This window comes from Anolis carolinensis, chromosome 1 (assembly GCF_035594765.1).
Source record: "Anolis carolinensis isolate JA03-04 chromosome 1, rAnoCar3.1.pri, whole genome shotgun sequence".
In the NCBI taxonomy this organism is placed as follows: Eukaryota; Metazoa; Chordata; class Lepidosauria; order Squamata; family Dactyloidae; genus Anolis; species Anolis carolinensis.
The window spans coordinates 18481136-18499673 of record NC_085841.1 but is presented as its reverse complement, the minus strand read 5'-3'; the positions used below and the strand labels follow the sequence as shown (position 1 = coordinate 18499673).

General features: G+C 40.7%; 1 protein-coding gene across 1 annotated transcript; it reads left to right on the top strand.

Annotated features, from left to right (window-relative positions):
* Positions 1-996: 996 nt before the first annotated feature.
* Positions 997-17587, top strand: vsx1 (visual system homeobox 1). The gene is made up of 5 exons (XM_003216120.4): positions 997-1515; positions 6741-6819; positions 9344-9467; positions 12324-12504; positions 14837-17587. Exons 1-5 carry the CDS (start codon positions 1056-1058, stop codon positions 15106-15108), a joined length of 1116 nt encoding a protein of 371 aa, XP_003216168.3. The 5' UTR covers positions 997-1055; the 3' UTR covers positions 15109-17587.
* Positions 17588-18538: the final 951 nt, after the last annotated feature.

Genomic DNA, 18538 nt, shown 5'->3' with positions numbered 1-18538 from the left:
GGCTTGTTCTTGGCCTTGCAGCTCTTTTGATGTCTGGGTTGCTGTACATTTTCCAGGCTGTATGGCCATGTTCCAGAAGCATTCTTTCCTGACGTTTTGCCCACATCTATGGTAGGCATCCAGATTGTGTTGTCTGTGGTAGAGTATACATTGGCCTGTAGGGCCCAGCTCAGGTGGTTCAGGAGAGATTGCTTTTGGAACATGGCCATACAGGCCGGAAAACTCACAGCAGCCAAGTAGTTCCGGCCATGGAAGCCTTCGACAACACAAGTTGGAAGCCTCTTTGCCCCATAAAAACATATGTTGTTGTTGTTATTTCCCTGAGGTAGAATCAAGTTGGAAACTTCTTTCCCCATAAAAACATCTATTGTTATTGTTTGTTGTTATTTCCCTGAGGTAGAATCAAGTTGGAAGCTTCTTTCCCCCATAAAAACATCTATTATTGTTGTTACTGTTATTTCCCTGAGGTAGAATCAAGTTGGAAGCTTCTTTCCCCCATAAAAACATCTGTTGTTATTGTTGTTGTTATTTCCCTGAGGTAGAATCAAGTTGGAAGCTTCTTTCCCCCATAAAAACATCTGTTGTTATTGTTGTTGTTATTTCCCTGAGGTAGAATCAAGTTGGAAGCTTCTTTCCCCCATAAAAACATCTATTGTTATTGTTGTTGTTATTTCCCTGAGGTAGAATCAAGTTGGAAGCTTCTTTCCCGCATAAAAACATCTATTATTGTTGCTACTGTTATTTCCCTGAGGTAGAATCAAGTTGGAAACTTCTTTCCCCATAAAACATCTGTTGTTGTTGTTGTTATTGTTGTTGTTGCTGTTATTTCCATGAGGTAGAAACAAGTGGGAATCCTCTTTCCCTCCCCTCCTCCCCCCTTCCCATCCCGCGTGCCACCACCAACCGCCACTCGCGCGCCTCTTTTTTCCCCTTGCGCTGATTGGCTGCTTGGGCTCGAGGCGCGGGGTATAAAAGCCGCTCGCTCGCCGGCTCGGTTTTCTAGTCCGCTTCGGACCCGCGGGCGAGAGTTTGGTCACGTTCTTCTCCCCTCAGCGATGACAGGCCGCGAGGAGCCCCCAGTGGAGGGCAAAGCCAAGGGGAAAGTCTTGGCGCCCAGTGGAGGCGGCAACGAGAAGGCGCGCATGGGCAGCCCCACGGGAGGCCCCCTGCGCTCCACGCGCGGCTTCGCCATCACCGACCTGTTGGGCCTCGAGGCGGAGCTGCAGCCTCCCGCCGCCTCGGGCTGCGAAAGCGGAGGGGCGGCGGGGCTCGGAGGAGGAGGAGGGAGCGGGGGAAGCGGGGGCCCCTTGCCCTTGGGTTTGGGGTTCCTCTGCGGCTTCGCCAGCCCTCCGCCTACTTCGGGAGCGCACTGCCTCTTGCCGGCCCACCTGCCCTTCCTCCAGCACCAGCCCCAGGCTCACCCTCCGCACCACCACCACCACCACCCGCCTTCCCAGCACCACCACCCGCACCACCACCAGTATGGGGCCGAGAAGCACAAGGAGAACATCTCTGGTAAGAGAAGAGGCACCACCACCCCCGCCTGCATTCGTTTCCAAGGATGCGTCTACACCAGGCACGGGCAAACTTCTCCCCTCCGGGTGTTTTGTTAAGGAATTGTGGGAGTTGAAGTCCAGAACACCTGGAGGGCTGAAGTTTGCTCATGCCTGCTTTAGAGAGATGCTATTCTCATTCCACAGCTTAAGTTTGCATCAGCTGGACAGTAAGAAGTCCGAGCACTTGTGCTGCGCAAATTATAGCAGTCTTTTCTTATTTCCTAGAACCCCGGTGGCGAAGTGTGTTAAAGCACTGAGCTGCTGAACTTGCAGACTGAAAGGTCCCAGGTTCAAACCCCGGGAGCGGCGTGAGCGGCCGCTGTTAGCTCCAGCTCCTGCCAACCTAGCAGTTCGAAAACATGCCAATGTGAGTAGATCAATAGGTACCGCTCCGGCGGGAAGGTAACGGTGCTCCATGCAGGCATGCCGGCCACATGACTTTGGAGGTGTCTACGGACAACGCCGGCTCTTTGGCTTAGAAATGGAGATGAGCACCAACCCCCAGAGTCAGTCATGACTGGACGTTCTGAGAGTGGGGAGTCCAAAACACCTGAAAGGCCAGACTTTGGGAATCATGATTTGGGACTAAATTAGGGGGAGGGGAGCCAGCAGTTTGAGCCTTTGAGTAGAGCTGGTTAAACCATTTGCAAACCCCTTTCTGCCCAAAAAATGTTGATGTGACTCCATGAGCTTTTCCACACGCTTGAGGGGAAATCTCCTTGTGACTTAAGAGTAGGTCTCATTTTCATACTTATTTGGTAGTAAAAGTAATGGGCCAAAGGTTTACAAAGTGAATGCACACACTTAAGCAGCTGTCTCTATGGGCTTTTCCACACAGCCATATGACCCAGAATATAAAGGCAGAAAATCCCACAATATCTGCTTTGGATTGGGTTATCTGCACCCACACTGCCACACAGTTCAAAACAGTCATTGTGGGATTTTATTCAGTTGGGTGGAAGGGGCCCATGTATCTATATCTGGAATGGGCAAACTTCAGCCTTCCAGGTGTTTTGGACTTCAACTGCTAGGCTGTTAGGAATTGTGGGAGTTGAAGTACAAAACACCTGGAGGACCGAAGCTTGCCCATGCCTGATTTAACCCTCATAGCCAACCAGGATCTCCAGACCCACTTCTTGAAGTATATACAGTAGAGTCTCACGTATCCAACATAAACGGGCCGGCAAAACGTTGGATAAGTGAATATGTTGGATAATAAGGAGGGATCAAGGAAATGTCTATTAAACATCAAATTAGGTTATGATTTTACAAATTAAGCACCAAAACATGTTATACAACAAATTTGACAGAAAAAATAGTTCAATACGCAGTAATGCTATGTAGTAATTACTGTATTTATGAATTTAGCACCAAATATCACGATGTATTGAAAACAGTGACTTACAAAAATGCGTTTGATAATCCAGAATGTTGGATAAGTGAATGTTGGATAAGTGAGACTCTACTGTAAGGCTAAGGTTACCCCTATGCTCTTATACAGAGCTGAAGTCTAGGGCCTAAACCAGGTGCCATTATTAGAGTAATCTCAATCACAGCACCTGCGATGTTTTCTGGGAGTGCACAAAAGAATCTCAGCTGCCGCAGTAAGAGCAGTTGATGGTTTTTCCAAAATTAGGGCATACAACTACTGGGTAAAACTGAATGCCATAGCGAATGACAGACTACCAAAACTGTGCCTGTTAGAGCAGACAAAAAAAATCAACATCAGACCTCTTGGCTAGTTCAATTGACAAAACACATTTGGGGTTGTGGACTTCTGATGCTATATCCAAATCTCCTAGAACAAGATCCGAAAATTGTTGTACAACGAATACTGGATATAGAAGCTCAGAAAGACATTGCTACCCTCATAAAGCCGGCTCATTGAAATGGCTAAGTTGTTTTTACATGCTTTTCAAACAGCCCATTATTTAAAGACAGAAATACCTAAACACCTCAGGAAGGTATTTACCAAGTTCCACATAATGAATGATTTTGTATGTGTGGAGCGTCAGATATATAAGATACCACACATGTACTGTTTAGTTGTAACTTGTATAAGAAAGAAAACACTACATGGGACTATGCATTATACAAAAGACACACTGGGATCCTTATATTAAAACTATGTTTTTATTGGCTGACCAGAATGCTAAAATAACATACAAAACGTATGTTTATATTCTTCTATATAAAGCAACTTAGCCGAGAACTTCATATTTGGAGTCGATTTGGGTAAACTGGGGGTGATACAGATATTTCATCTGGATCAGGATCTTGATCCCTTGTTAACAGCTTGTTTATTTTAACTTGTACTGTGGGTTGTGTGCTGTATGTCTTTGTCAAGTGTTTTGATGCGGCCAATAGGCTAATCAATAAAACGTACTACTACCTGATTTAAAACATGAATGTTAAAAAGTCTTTAGCCTTCTCTGCCCCACCAAATTTCCCAACAGCTATGATCCCATAGCAGTGAGCAATGGCATTTGAAGTGGTGTAGACGCTCCACTCTGAAGTTAGGAAACTTACCTTTGTGAACTCTGACTCCCAGAACTTGTCCCCAAAAGCAATTTCCCCTTAGAGTGGGCATGATCAAACTTGGGTCCTCCAGGTATTTTGGACTTCAACTCACACAATGGCTAAGTTGTTTTAATTGTGGGAGTTGGAGTCCAAAACACCAGGAGGACCCAAGTTTGCCCATGTCTGCCCTAGAGGGAATTCCTCTGAGTAGCATCAAATGTCAATGTCATTGGTGTGCCAGTTCAGTCATGGACCTTGAAGAGCACGGCTGCACATCCCTGTATTGCATGGATTTTGTGTGAATTGGAACATCTTTTACCTTATTAGCCCCCCAATTCTGATTATCCATGTTAGCTTGCCTTTTTTTGAACATTTTTCCCCCTTGGGATGCACCTACACTGTAGAATTAATGCAGTTTGGGACTGCTTTAACTGTTGTAGTTTGGTGAGGCACCAACACTCTTTGACATAGGAAGTAAAGCTCTTGTGAACTACAACCACCCTTATTCTTACAATATTGCAATAATACATTATTAAGTACACATATGTACACACAAAGATGCACCTTTGGGGAGAGTATGTCTGCTTCCCCTCCTTAACTGCATGAGTTTTGTGTTGATAAGCAAATCTTTTGCAGAATTATCCTCCAAATTCCCTAACTGGGAATATTTTTGGAAAAGTTTTTTCCTTGGTTTATCCTCTTTAATTCCATGCCTATAAGAGCCACATGGCCTAAATCTAGAGTGAGGAAGTTACTTTTGGAACTGCACCTCCCAGACTCTTCCAACCAACGGATTCTAGAAATTATAGTCCAAAGTTAACTTTTGACAGGCTAAGCATGAAGACAAACATCCCCTGTTTTGGCTGCATCTTTGCATGTTTTAGCAAAACCTGTCATCTGTTGATCATGGAGTACTTTTTAAAGCAGTGCCCATCAAAAGTTGCAGAATCCATAGTTTTGAACCATGAAAAATTAAATTTTGCCATCTTAGCAACTGTGTTGCATTGCCTAAGAGAGGATTATTCTATTTTGTTCGTGTGCAAACCAAGTTGCTGACTTTTGTTGTGGAGAAGCAGCTATGGAAGGGGGCGATTTAGATGCACAACTTCTGAAAGAGATTCAATGACTTTGGAGAGACAATAATGCAGCTGAATAACTGATGGGGGAGAAGCAAAGCTTTGGGATGTGTGTGAATTCAGCAGTTCCCAAAATTTCTCAAATCAGCCAAACTACTGATTGGGGTAACCTGGGAACTATAATCTAGAAAAGGACCTTCCCAAGCTTTGGGTGTGTTATTGTTCTCCTTGCAGAAGTGGATGCTGGAGTTTTGCTGCATACATTTGAATAGGGCCAAAGTAATATGAACAAATACATACAGGTCTAATTGTTGGTATTGTGTTCACTGTGAGTGGTTTCCAACTTAATGCAAACTTATCATGGCTTTTTTCTTGATAGGATTTGTTGTCTATATAATGGGAATTGAGCATTCACAGGATGTATTTGCCTATCCATGGTTGGGTCTTGGTGCCAAACACTACCAGATACCAAGGATCCATTGTATTGGATAATCTTTGATGTGTTCCAGAGTTTGCTCTGGATACTCCCCTCTCTTCTTTCTTTTGGCCCAGTTGGTAGACAAATTGGGTTGCCTCTAATTCTACTCCCGCCTTAGCCTCCCAGAAAGCTGCCCATCTGTTCTTGCTGCTCTCCTGGTGCTGAAAATCCAGTGTTTGTGCCAGCACTCCCCACCCATTTCGTTTGCCTGGCAGTGGGGATGGATAGAGATGACCTATATTCCTAATGACTGGGGAGAGTGGTTTTAATCAGCGCTGGCCATGTGCCAACCCTACTTGCTGCCCTGGATGACAATCATATGCCCACCTTTTTCTTGGCTATTGACATGACCTGGCTTGGCAGGGAGGTTGCCTGTGAATTAGGTGATAGTATAGTGGTACACATAGACTACCTGTTGCATGTACACACACACAAATGAACACAAGTACAACTGCATTAATCAGAAACAGACTATAACAGTGGCTATTAGCTGATGTTGAAAATGCCATCCCCATTAGAATAGTCGTGGGCAGAAGATACGGCTGAATGTACTGGTAATTGGTGGTAAATTGGCAAAGAATTCTGACAACTAATTATCGAACAACAGCAATGACAACATGGCCTTTCTGCTGCTCTAGAACTGTACAGCTGAAATTAAGAAGGATTTTGATTAATCAAGAGTGAATTTTTGCATAGAAAGCATATGAACAGGGTTCATTTCTGGTTCTCAAAACAAATTCCTCTATCAAGAATGCTTTTCTTCCTAGTTCTGTCTTTTGTAGATCAAAGGGTTCCGATGAAAAAGTAGATTTCACAAAGCTGACGTCAGTTCATTGCTACATTGGAATATGAGGTGTTAGCACTTCCCATCTTCATTTTTAATGTGTGAGGAAAACTGAGTGGATTTTTATAGCTGATTTGTAATCATTTCTGGTGATTTTATGGATTTTTCTTATATTTTGATATGTTTACTTAATTTTAATGTTGTGAGACTTGCTATTTTTAAAAGGATATACATACATAATGAAAACAAAAGTGAATAAAAATAACTTAAACAAGAGATTTGATCAGTATCTTTCCCTCTTTCTCTCCCATCAACATGACAAAAAGATGAAGATAGTTTATCAGGTGACAAGAACAGTTTGAAGATTTCTGACTCTCAGATCAAGAGAAAGAAACGCCGGCACAGGTAAAAAAATATAAATATTGGATGTGTAGCAAGAGCCTTCCCATCCTTTCCCCATGTACTCTTAAAGATTTTCTCTCTTCACTCTCTCTCATGCCCACACACTCATTTTGTGTTTCTGTCTTGTATAAACTTGATTTCTTTAAAAAAACAACTATGATCTATAGATGTTTGAAAAAGAAATGATGTTTTGATGTTAAGCCGTATGCAAATTACTGGTGCTTTGTTATACGTGCAAGAGCATTTTGGAACTTGAGACAATCCCAAAGCTATCCCCATCTACCCTAGAAAGCTTTAAGGAGTGAGAAAATCCATGGCCTTCAAATAATTCGACTCAAATAATCCACAATACTGCATATAGAAAGCAGTAATTCATGATAATGTAAAACACAAATACATCAAGAGCTGGAGAAATTTACTTATTTGACTATAATCCTGTATACAGGCAGCCCCCAAGTTACAAACAACATAGATTCTGTAGGTTTGTTCTTAAGTTGAATGTGTATGCAAGTCTGAACAGGTACATTTTAAAAGTATAACTATATATATATCTATATATATATAGTACATACACATACATACAAGCTCTGGATAGCATAGGGAAGGGTTAACACTGCCGTGGTATTTGTTTTGCTGTCTGTGCCTCTGTCCAGAAGATTTCACCTCACTTTCTCTTCTTGTGATGATTGGATTTTGAAAAATTTGGCTTGTTGTGGAAACAAGGATTGGTGAGAAAACGTCAGTGGAGACACCTTTTCCCCATGATAACTCTTTCCCTTCCGAGTGATAGATTTCTCTCACTTCCTGTTGTCCAACCCCCATTCTTAAATATGAATAGTTTGTAAGTCGGATGTTTGTAACTGCCTATACTTTGACTTTTATCTATATAGATATACAATAGAGTTTTGATTATCCGACTTCTGCTTATCTGACACACCATATTATCCGACGCACTGGTGTCTCGCCCCTCTCGGCGGTGCTTTATCCTAAAGGATTGCAAGTTAGGTGCCTGGTGCTGCAGACTTTTCCCTCCCAGCAAGCACCCAACACTTGGAGAGGCCCTCCTCCCTTCCAGCCAAGCACCCGGCTTGGAAAAGCCCCTTGCTCATTGCTGCCTAGAAAATCAGCTGTTTTTCTAGGCAGCAGAGAGCCTTTCCAAGCTGGTTGTTTGCCGGGAGGGAGGAGACTTTTACCTCCCAGCAAGCCACCTGGCTTGCCAGAAGGGATAATAGGGCCTCCCTATTATCCAACAGTTTCAGTTATCCGACATTCGGCCCGCCCGTTTATGTCAGATAATTGGAACTCTACTGTATATTTTGTTGAATTTTATTAAATGGCACATTTATGGATGTGAGGGGCACCCAAATTGCAATCCTTTATGATAAAGTAATATATGAATTCATCCAGGGCTGGAGAAAGTTTCTTTTTAGACTACATATCCCATAACCCTATAACCATTATGGGTACTGATCATCTTGCCTGGGGGTATTCTGGAAATTGTCATTCAAAAAAGTAATTTCCCTAAGCTCTGAACACACAAGGTAATCTCATCCATAATGAAAACACTTTTCCCATAACAAAACCAAGCTCACAATATTCAGTGTGCCAGTAAAACCCAGACACAGCTAGATTATGCCAGATTTTCATCCCTTAAACAAGTTTCCCCTATTTCTTCCTTCAGGGTACAACGGCTCCTATTCTGGCTAGTGGATTTGGGAGGTGCTGTTTAAAGAAACCCTATCTAAACTCTGTACACAGTGGGCTTCATTAACTTTGTGGGTCACAAATTGTTCATAGTTAACCTGACACCTAGTACAGGGGAAAGGAAAATATTTGGGTAAAATTGTGAGAGGCCATCTCAGGTTCTCTAACCTGGTGCCCACCCAAACCAAATGTCATGGACTTCAGTTCCCTTCAACTTCTTGTGTCATCGCTCACACAGAAGGTGAAATTTAAATGTTGTGATGATTCTTTGTACCTATAGCTGGCCCAAGACTCTCCATTGTTTGAGCAAAAAAGTACCCTTCACCTCCTCAGGTCAAAGTGCATAATACTCAAAGCCACGTAAATTATTCTGGCTAATGAGGCAGAAAATCCCACAAGTTCCTTGCCTTGTCCTTGACAGTGGGAGGAAAAAGCACACATTGAATAATACATTAAATAACAATTTGCTGCCCTTTACTTACACCACAAATCCATTGTATATGATGCCACACTTTGACTATTCGTAAAGTGATCCTGATTGTACTTGCTGCATGCATACATAATATCTTTTACTGAGAAGGCTTTGTAAAACTACAACTCATTTGATTTCATAGCACTCAACCATGGAAGCTAAAGTGGTGTCAAACTGTATTCATTCCACAGTTCGCCCAATGAATATTTTGTCACAGGCAACAGTGGTAAATAAATACTTGTGGTAGTTGCTTGGATTAGATGGAGTATAGATTTCCTTCCTCCTTGCATATGTAGCTGATACTTCAAACACAACATAGTCATTCTGACGATGAGTTTCTTGTCCCTTTAGGACTGTGTTTACTGCTCATCAACTGGAGGAACTGGAAAAGGCTTTCAATGAAGCTCATTATCCTGATGTGTATGCAAGAGAAATGTTAGCTATGAAAACGGAGCTCCCTGAGGATAGGATACAGGTATGTTTCCTGATAAATTATCATAAAGATGGCACACATGAATCAACAGTGTGATGCAACAACTAAAAAAGCCAATGAGCTTCCAGGCTGCATTAATAGGAGTATAGTGTCTTTATCGAGGGAAGTCATCGTCCCACTTTATTCTGTTTGATCAGATCTCACTTGGAATACTGTGTTCAATTCTGGGCAACACAATTCAAGAAGGATATTGACAAGCTAGAATGTGTAGAGGAGGGTAACCGAAATGGGAAAATATCTTGAAATCATGCGCTATCTGGAGTGGCTTAAGAAGCTGACTATGTTAAACCTGAAGAAGGGAAGGTTAAGAGGATACGTGATGATCATGTTCAAATATTTGAAACAGTATTGAAGGTGGAGCAAACTTGTTTTCTCCTGCTCTGGAGAGTAAGACACCAAGTAATGGGTTCAAACTATAAGAAAAGAGATTCCATCTAAACAATGGGAATATCTTTCTGGCAATAAAAACTGTTAGACAGTGGAATATTCTGCTGCTTTGGAATTGTGATGGAGACTCCTTCTCTGAAGGTTTTTAAACAGGTTGTATGGCCATCTGTAAGGAGTACTTTAATTGTGTATTCCTGCATAGCTAAGGGTTGAACTGGATGGCAGTTGTGATCTCTTCCAACTACATGATTCTAATTTTACACAAATGTCCAAACTGAGGTATGTAGCAGGGTATAGTCCCTAATATCTTGGTGGATATGATAGCATGTCACCTGAGGAATTTCCTCCGCCTTGGCTTTCCACAGAAAATGGTGATCATTGAATTTGACACTGATGGGGGTTAGGAGAGCCTAGATAAATATCTCTCAGGAATGAATTTCTTTTAGCAAATCCTGCCACAGCATAGTGCACAAGCCTGGGATGGATAATCTTCCAGCCATCTGATTCTAATTCAACACTGAAAACGTGTACGGTATAAACAACTGCTTTACCTCGCTGAACTATAGGATTGTAAGTAGCATTCGATTGATGCTACTTGCAGTCTATAACCTGGTTAGTCCCAGACATTTCCTTTGACTTGTGCAAGAAAAGTCTATGGTTAAAAGTTGTACTTTGTAAACAGTAGGCAAGCTAGACTGGAGAGTTTGCATCATGCAACATATAGCCCTGATTATTTTTTGTACCTTAGATCCACTTGTACCCCCTATCATGGTGTTTCTAAAAAGAGTGGCAATTTCCCTTTTAAAACAAATTAAAGTTTTCCAGTGCCTTTCTTACCCTCTCCTGAAAAGACTATGTATGAAATTAGAAATGCCACTGACCAGGTTTGGTTTCATTTCTAAAGATAGCACCACTCATGGTGGTTTATGGGAATGTGTGTGGAAATTGCATCATGTGCTCATGTAACCTCACCCTGCTTTTCTTTTAACATTGGGCCTGAGGATCTTACAGAAATCCCTTTGCCCAAGACTGAGCCATGCATAGCCTTCCAGTGGACCACAATCCTTAATAGCTCTACGCAGCTGTCACAGTTTGAACACTATTTTGATACATGTTTTGCAAAATTCTAAGTGATTTTTTTCAAATCGAAAGTGAACATTGGGTACTTGAATGTTTGGTTGATCCACTCCTACTTCAAAATATTTTAATTTGAACCCTTATTTGAGAACCAGATGACAAACTGCCGTTAATATAAAAAGTGATCCAACGAGATAGGGTAGGGTACAAATTACAGAAGTAGCAGTGGATAGGGTTTTTTTTTTCAAGCAGCAGCTTCACTTGATAACCAGTATATAGGAAAGAAAGTTGTGGTGTTTTAGAGTTATTAGAAACAAAATGGAAAAGCTTTTGTGAAATGCCTTGGGTTTCTTTTGTGAGCCCCTTGGGTCTTAATCCAGGCAAAAGGCAGCATGTCCATGGAAATAATAATTTCAGGCAATTGAAAAACTGGATATTGCTTAAGCTTCATTGGTAGACAGATTCCATGCTTTGGGATTGTACTTTGACTGGTTTGCTATAATCTAAGATTGACTAATCATAATCAGGAGCAAAATGGTAGTTTGTCTACCAATTACCTACTGCAACTCATGAGTCAAGAATATATACAAACCCACATCTGAGTTACTACTGATCAGATTTTAAAACAAAACTCTAAAACTGGTGGCCAGAAATTTGAGCATTGATTATCCTGGTTCAAGTTTCTATTGAGTCATGAAACCATGAGCCATTCAGTCTTCCACCCAGACTGTTGGCTCAAGGGTAAAATGGGGAGAAATACAGCTTTGTATGCATTCTTGGAGGAAAGGTAGGATATTATTGATTGATTGATTGATTTACAGTAGTTAAATTACCATATATGGTAAACATTCAATGCCATTTCTACATTGACAAGACAGACAATTGTACATAGATATATGTATATATTGGCTTTTCCCCATCTTCGGCATCTTGGACGCTTATCTACTCACATTTTGCTTTCAAACTGCTAAGTAGGCAGAAACTGGCCTAAAGGCCAGGAGTTCACCCCGACCCTGGCTTCGAACTGTCAACCTTTTGGTAAGCAAGATTTACTGCAGCTGGTGGTTAACCTGCTGGGCTAGAGCCCCGCCAGGATATAAAAGTAACTACAATAATAACTCAATATTTCTATTTTCCATTTGAGGAATACTGAGAATAAGGAAGTAGCACAAGATTCGCTCTTGAATTACTTGCTATTTTGAAGTTTCTCTGAATTAGAAACAAATTGGTGATCTGATTCACATCACAAAGAGATTTGCCAGTGGATCTGAATCTACCTTTTATTCACATCTGGATGCGAATATACTTCCTCTCAATCTACATAGTTGCATATATTCTGTTTTTAAAAATGCACTTATTTTCGGCACCCAAAAGGTTTGGTTTCAAAACCGAAGAGCCAAGTGGCGGAAGCGTGAGAAGTGCTGGGGCCGCAGCAGTGTGATGGCTGAATATGGCCTCTACGGAGCCATGGTGAGGCACTCCATCCCACTACCAGAATCAATCATCAACTCTGCCAAAAATGGGCTTGTGGGCTCTTGCGCCCCTTGGCTGCTTGGTAAGCGGACACCTCACTTATGACTCAACCCGAATTCATGTAGAAACTGCTTTCCTGGGTTCATTTTTGGCACTGTATCTGGGATGGGAAGCAACCTCCCTTCCAAATGTTGTTGAGCTGCAACTTTAAGCATTCTTCACAATTGGCTTTGCTGGTTAGAGCTTCTAGAACTTATAGTCCAACAGGATCTGGGAAGCCACATAATTCTCACCTATGCATTTTATAACCAGGAGGAAAGTGTTGTTGGTCTCAATATATGGAGAGTGATGGCCTGAGGACCATATCCTCTCAGGGAAATAAGGTGGAGATTCGGACCACTGAAAAACGTGAGTGGTGTGTTTCCATGTACAACAGATGTTCTTCTCTTCAGATGCTCTGTTCACATGGAGAGTATGGAAAAGGGGTTTTGACTAACGTATGCTCCTTTTCATATGATTTGTTAACTCTAATGCAGAAGAAATGAACAACAGAGGTTACCATGTCCAACAAAACCGCAGCAGTGGGATACATTCCCAGCTGGATGATGGTTACATGTAACCACATATATGACCAAACACCACTGAATTACTTCACGTCCAGTCCCAGTGTTAGAGGACCTAGAGATCTTAGAAATGTATCCTTTCTAGGAATGTACTAGGTGTTCCCATATCCAGTGTATATACAGAGGAGAATAAAAGTTGTCTTAACTAGTGTTCAATCTAGTATGGTACTGACAGGCAGCACCTGTTTAGGTTTTAGAACAGAAGGAAGACAGCAGGTACAAGTGTACTAAAGCACACACCGCTGATACAGTTGAATTCTTAGGCTCTATTCTGTATTAAGATAACGAATATGTTGTATTTTTCATATATACTAATCTCTTTAAGAGTTTAGAATTTAGCACTCTATATTCCAAGATGGTATGTGTATATTTTAGTTGCTGAATTGCATTGTATATTTGCAGTTGAGTTCAGTAAGGTATATATGCTTTGTTACTTCATTGTATACTTCATTTTTGTACACAATAGAGTCTGGTAATTTAATTGTGTCAGTAATATTGTTTGACTCTCTAAGATTTGAAGCCTGCTGGAAATACCAAGGTTTGAAATGAATCTTTTGCCTGCAAAGCACTTCCTTTCCTTTCCCATTATTACATCCCTCTCTCCTTGTATACTCTTCTTGGACACAAGTTCATCGAGAAAAATGAAAAGTATACGCAACAGAATTGTTCAATAATTCTTACAATTAATGGCCTAAATTCATTTGTTAGTACTGCCTAAAAATTATGCATCAAGTCAATAAATCCTGATTTTAATGCTGTAACTGCTTTAACCTTTGTATGCTGAACATGAATGGTATATCGGGAAAAAGTGGTAGTGGTAATAATAGTGATGATGACGATGATGGTAATAAGAATAATAGACTAGAATGGTCTTGTTTGATGATGATTCAGTGAGGCTATTCTTATTAGGACTAGCAATTGGATTTAGTCCAATGTTATTTAACATTTACAGTATATTTATGCTACAGTCATAACAATTTAATTGCCACTTTAACTGTCCTGGCTCCATCCTATGCAGTTCTAGGATTTGTAACTTGGCAAGGTACTTCACATTCTCTCTGCCAGGCAGCTGTAAGGACCACACCGTACTACAAATCCCAGAATACAGTAGGATGGCACAATGAAAGTTAAAATGCTTCCCAGCTGCTTTCAAGCATATGTCAGTTTTCACCTTTGACAGATAGAAAGGTTTTGACTGTTAAATAGATATTGACAGTGACTTTTAACGCCCAGATTAGATCAGAACTTCACTGACATGGAAGCTACTAACCATCACTTGACATGTTTCCCACTCATTGTATAAAATAGCGATTAATAGCAATGTCTTTTGGTCAAATAAAGCTGCTTTGAATCTCCTGTGTGGAAATAAAAAGTGGGGTATGAATAAACATAATAATAATAATAATAATAATAATAATAATAATAATAATAATAACAACTTTATTTTTATACCCCGCCCCATCTCCCCGAAGGGACTCGGGGCGGCTTTCATGGGGCCTTGCCCGATAAAACAATCAAATATCAAAACACAGCAATAAAACAATTATCCAATAAAAACATCAATTACAGTAAAAACAATCGTTAAAATCGACATAAAACATACAATATTAACACAGGAGACTAATTCATAGAACCCAGGCAAAGTGCAAAATGGGCCGAGGTGGGGAAGGTAATTTCACAGTTGAAATGGACAAAGTGCAATATAACATTGTAGTACATAATAGTACCAATCTTGTCTGTCACTTCTAGGTTTAATCAGTATTATTGTCTTTTTTATCTTATTTTATAAAGGAATGCATAAGAAGTCAGTTGATGTTCCAAGGAAGTCTGAAAATGAAGAAAAGGGTAATGTTGTCTGGAAATCTGAGCTCCCTGAAGAGGAATTAAAGATAAAGCCAGAAGAACAGGATCAAAGTTCCATTGACAAATTCAGTGCCATGGACAATTCTGAAGACATTGCGATGGATCTTTCCAGCACTGCAAAGCAGGAGAAAAAGAGCAGCACTTTGAGACAGAGTCTGAATGGAGCATCACATCCCAAAATAAAAGACAGTGAGCGCTAAGTGTGGAACATCAGCAGCACAGGGTGGTGGGTTAGAGGGTAGGTATGAACCACAGATAAAAAAGATAAGCAAACTTCTCCATTGCTTGGAAATGTGAATATTTATTTAGTATTTTTCCTGCTAGGTTAATGCATTTTACATGCAGATGGGACCTGCCCAAAATATTATTTATTTTTTCATCTTTAAAATTCTTTATATGTAATGGAGATAATGAATAGGTCTAGCTGAATTCTCCTCCCTTTCAAAAGTCACACTAAGTCACCTTTTATTCGCAGCTCCAGAAAATGCTAATAATGTTCCCTCCTGTAGCAGAAAAACCACACAACTCTAGAAGTACCATATTTACTAAAATCTAATGCTCACCCTTTTGGCTAAATTACATAGCCAAATGTGAGGTGTACATTAGTTTCGACAGCATGTCTCCTAAACTAAACCAAGGGATGATGATTATAAAACTGATTTTAGTTTTGTTTTGAGAGATGTTAATCCTTATGAATTAGAAGGATTTCTGGGTTCTACACTCCATGGTCCAACGAGATTGTTATTAGGATCAAACCCATACAGACAAAATTTGTGCATAGTCTGGGAAAGCTTAAGAGATATTTCAAGAGATGGTCACAGTTTAGTGGCCAGGTTCTAATTGTTTGACCATGGCTTAACCTTTTTAATATTTATATATAAGCTGCTTCTGATATTAGCTGCTACTGTAGAACTGGAAGAGCTTTCCTCTGTACTGTTGGAGGCACTGTAAACTTCACTGTGGAGTCTGGAAAAGAGGTCTCACAAGGCGCATAACTGTATAGCATTGCTATCTTTGCCTTTTGCATAAAAGGGCTTTGAAAATGGACACTTTGTAGCCAAAACACACATTTTTTTCTTAACTTTTCATAGAAAGCAAAACTGTATGTAGCTCCTTGTATACAGCTTGATGAAAATTTGTTGGCACAGAGACAGAATCCACTAAACCAATGATGTTCACCATTTGGCTCTCCAGATGGTGTTGGGCTTAAACTCATCCCTCTCTGTTGGCTATAATGGCTAGGACTGATGGGATTTGCAGTCTACTATCTGGAGGGCCACAGTGCATCCACTTCTGCTTTGGGAGCTGGATTATCACCATCTGGTCACCAGTCAATGTGATGGCCTTTCCACACCTGGTGAACTCAGTGCGTCCAATCTCTAGTCATCAAGATCAAGAATAATAATAATAATAATAATAATAATAATAATAAACAGGAAGTTTCAACCCATTTGGACGACATCATCTTTGAAAACTCTGGTTGTGTATACCAGATAGATTTACATAATTTCTGATACCTTTCTGTTTGTACTCACTTGAATTGGTTAGTTGCAAACTGTTTTGGATCCCATGGCGGGAGAAAGGCCGTAAATTGAATCAAGGAATGATTTTCAAGGGGAATTGCACCAGCACAGCATGCTCAATGTAAATTGGGCAAATTCCAATTGTTAATCTTAATTAAGATGGGCTTGTTAAATCAATAGGAACTTGGTAAATCAACATCTAAGAGTTCTGTTAGTTCAGTTGATCTACTGTTGTTAATCATCATCATCTTTATTTCTAACCTGCCCTCTCTCCCTGAAGGGACTCAGGGCAACTTCCATAAACAAAAGCGGCAAACATTCAAGACAACAATTAAAATGAAATATAACAGCCTTGGCTAGAAATATAAAAGCATATAAATCTGGGATTAAGGACAGGGTATAGGCCAGGAGTTGGAATTGTTTGGCACTCCAGATATTATGGAATAGAAATTCCTGGCATTCCTTACCATTGGTATGTTGGCCTCAAAATTCCCACCCTTAATTAGGGCATTGTTCCCAATACCCAGATATCATGTGGAATTACACATGAAAACTAACAACCCCCCTTTTTGATGGGTGGTGGTGGTGGGTCTGAATGATTTCTTGACCTTCAGGAAACTCAGGACAACCTCAGCATATGATAGAGCAGAACAAATGATCACATTAGGGGTTTTGCTTGCACCAAATGATGTGTTCGTATCAGGGGCCCTTTATTTGTTTTATAGAAGCTGCATCAAGGTGTGCTGTATGGCACATTTATAATTAAGGAGTTCTTCCCTTCACTGCTGGCTTCAGTGTGAGAATGAATTGTATGGTGCAGCTGCAAAAATTTGGGGAAAAATATGCAATAACTCTACGTATTTGAATGTTACTTGCTATGCTATGCATAATAGAATTCAAACATTTATGGGGGGAAATCAAGCCATAGAAAACAGTCAAAATAAGGCTATTTTGTAAAATGTCATAGGAAAATATTTTGTAATATGTCTGTAAAAGTGTTAATGTTTTGATTCCTCCTGACTCCCCTTCTCTTTTTATATTGATGTCCAGAAGCACTTTAGATACCTGTATTTTCTGAATGTTATCCTCCTTACATTGTTTGTCATTTATTTATTAATATGTATTCATAAATAAAAGTCTTGTGTTTCTTTGTTGAGTACATGTATCTATCATTTGACAGTAAGAATGCAGCTTTAGTTTTGTTTCTTTATTAAAGGTCCTGCATTTCTCCCAACATGAGGCTTAAGGTAGTTTACAGTACAGATCGATATTCTGCACCTAAGCCAGAAAGAAGAGACTTTGTGGGCCATCCAGTCCAACTTCCTGCCAAGAAGCAGGAAAATCTCATTCAAAGCACCCCCAACAGATGGCTATCCAGCCTCTGTTTAAAAGCCTCCAAAGGAGTCTCCACCACACTCAAGGGCATAGAGTTCCACTGCTGAACAGCTCTCACAGTGAGGAAGTTCTTTCTAATATTCAGGTGGAATCTCCTGTAGTTTGAAACCATTGTTCTGCGTCCTAGTCTCCAGGGCAGCAGAAAACTAGCTTGCTCCCTCCTCCCTGTGACTTCCCCTCACATACTTATACATGGCCATATACAGTACTTCAAATTGTGCCTAGAAATAGAACACTAGTGGACCTGTTGCAACAAGAGAATTATATATTTCCTGTAGGGCAATTGGCAGTCTAACTGCAACATTTCCCTACCCTCCCACAGCTAGATGAAAGCTAGAACATGTGGTGAAGCAGCATCAGAGCATAGTCAAGATGGCAAAGTTATTAATGAGAAAGAACAAACTAGAAGAGCCTGTAGTAGTATGCTTCTTCTACGTGGAGTCTGAAATGCGCACATATGGGTTTCTCTTGTGCCTGCGCAGACCTTCGGAACATTCTAGAGCTTAAAATGCAATATTTTGGTGGCAGCCCTGCCCATTCTCCCCATATACAATATAAGCCCATGGGCGGGGCTACGCTTCAGTTCTTCTTTTCCGCTAAGGAAGCAAGGACTAAGGAACGTCGAGTAGCTACCGTGTTTCCCCGAAAATAAGACAGTGTCTTATATTATTTTTTTCTCCCAAAGATGCTCTAGGTCTTATTTTCAGAGGAT

What these genes read in the sequence shown, in the direction of transcription:
- vsx1 (XM_003216120.4), top strand. Translation starts at nt 1,056, where the DNA reads ATGACAGGCCGCGAGGAGCCCCCAGTGGAGGGCAAAGCCAAGGGGAAA. An exon ending in TCCCTGAGGATAGGATACAG is followed by an intron (nt 9,468 to 12,323) that starts GTATGTTTCCTG and finishes GGCACCCAAAAG; the next exon opens with GTTTGGTTTCAAAACCGAAG. An exon ending in TTGCGCCCCTTGGCTGCTTG is followed by an intron (nt 12,505 to 14,836) that starts GTAAGCGGACAC and finishes TATTTTATAAAG; the next exon opens with GAATGCATAAGAAGTCAGTT.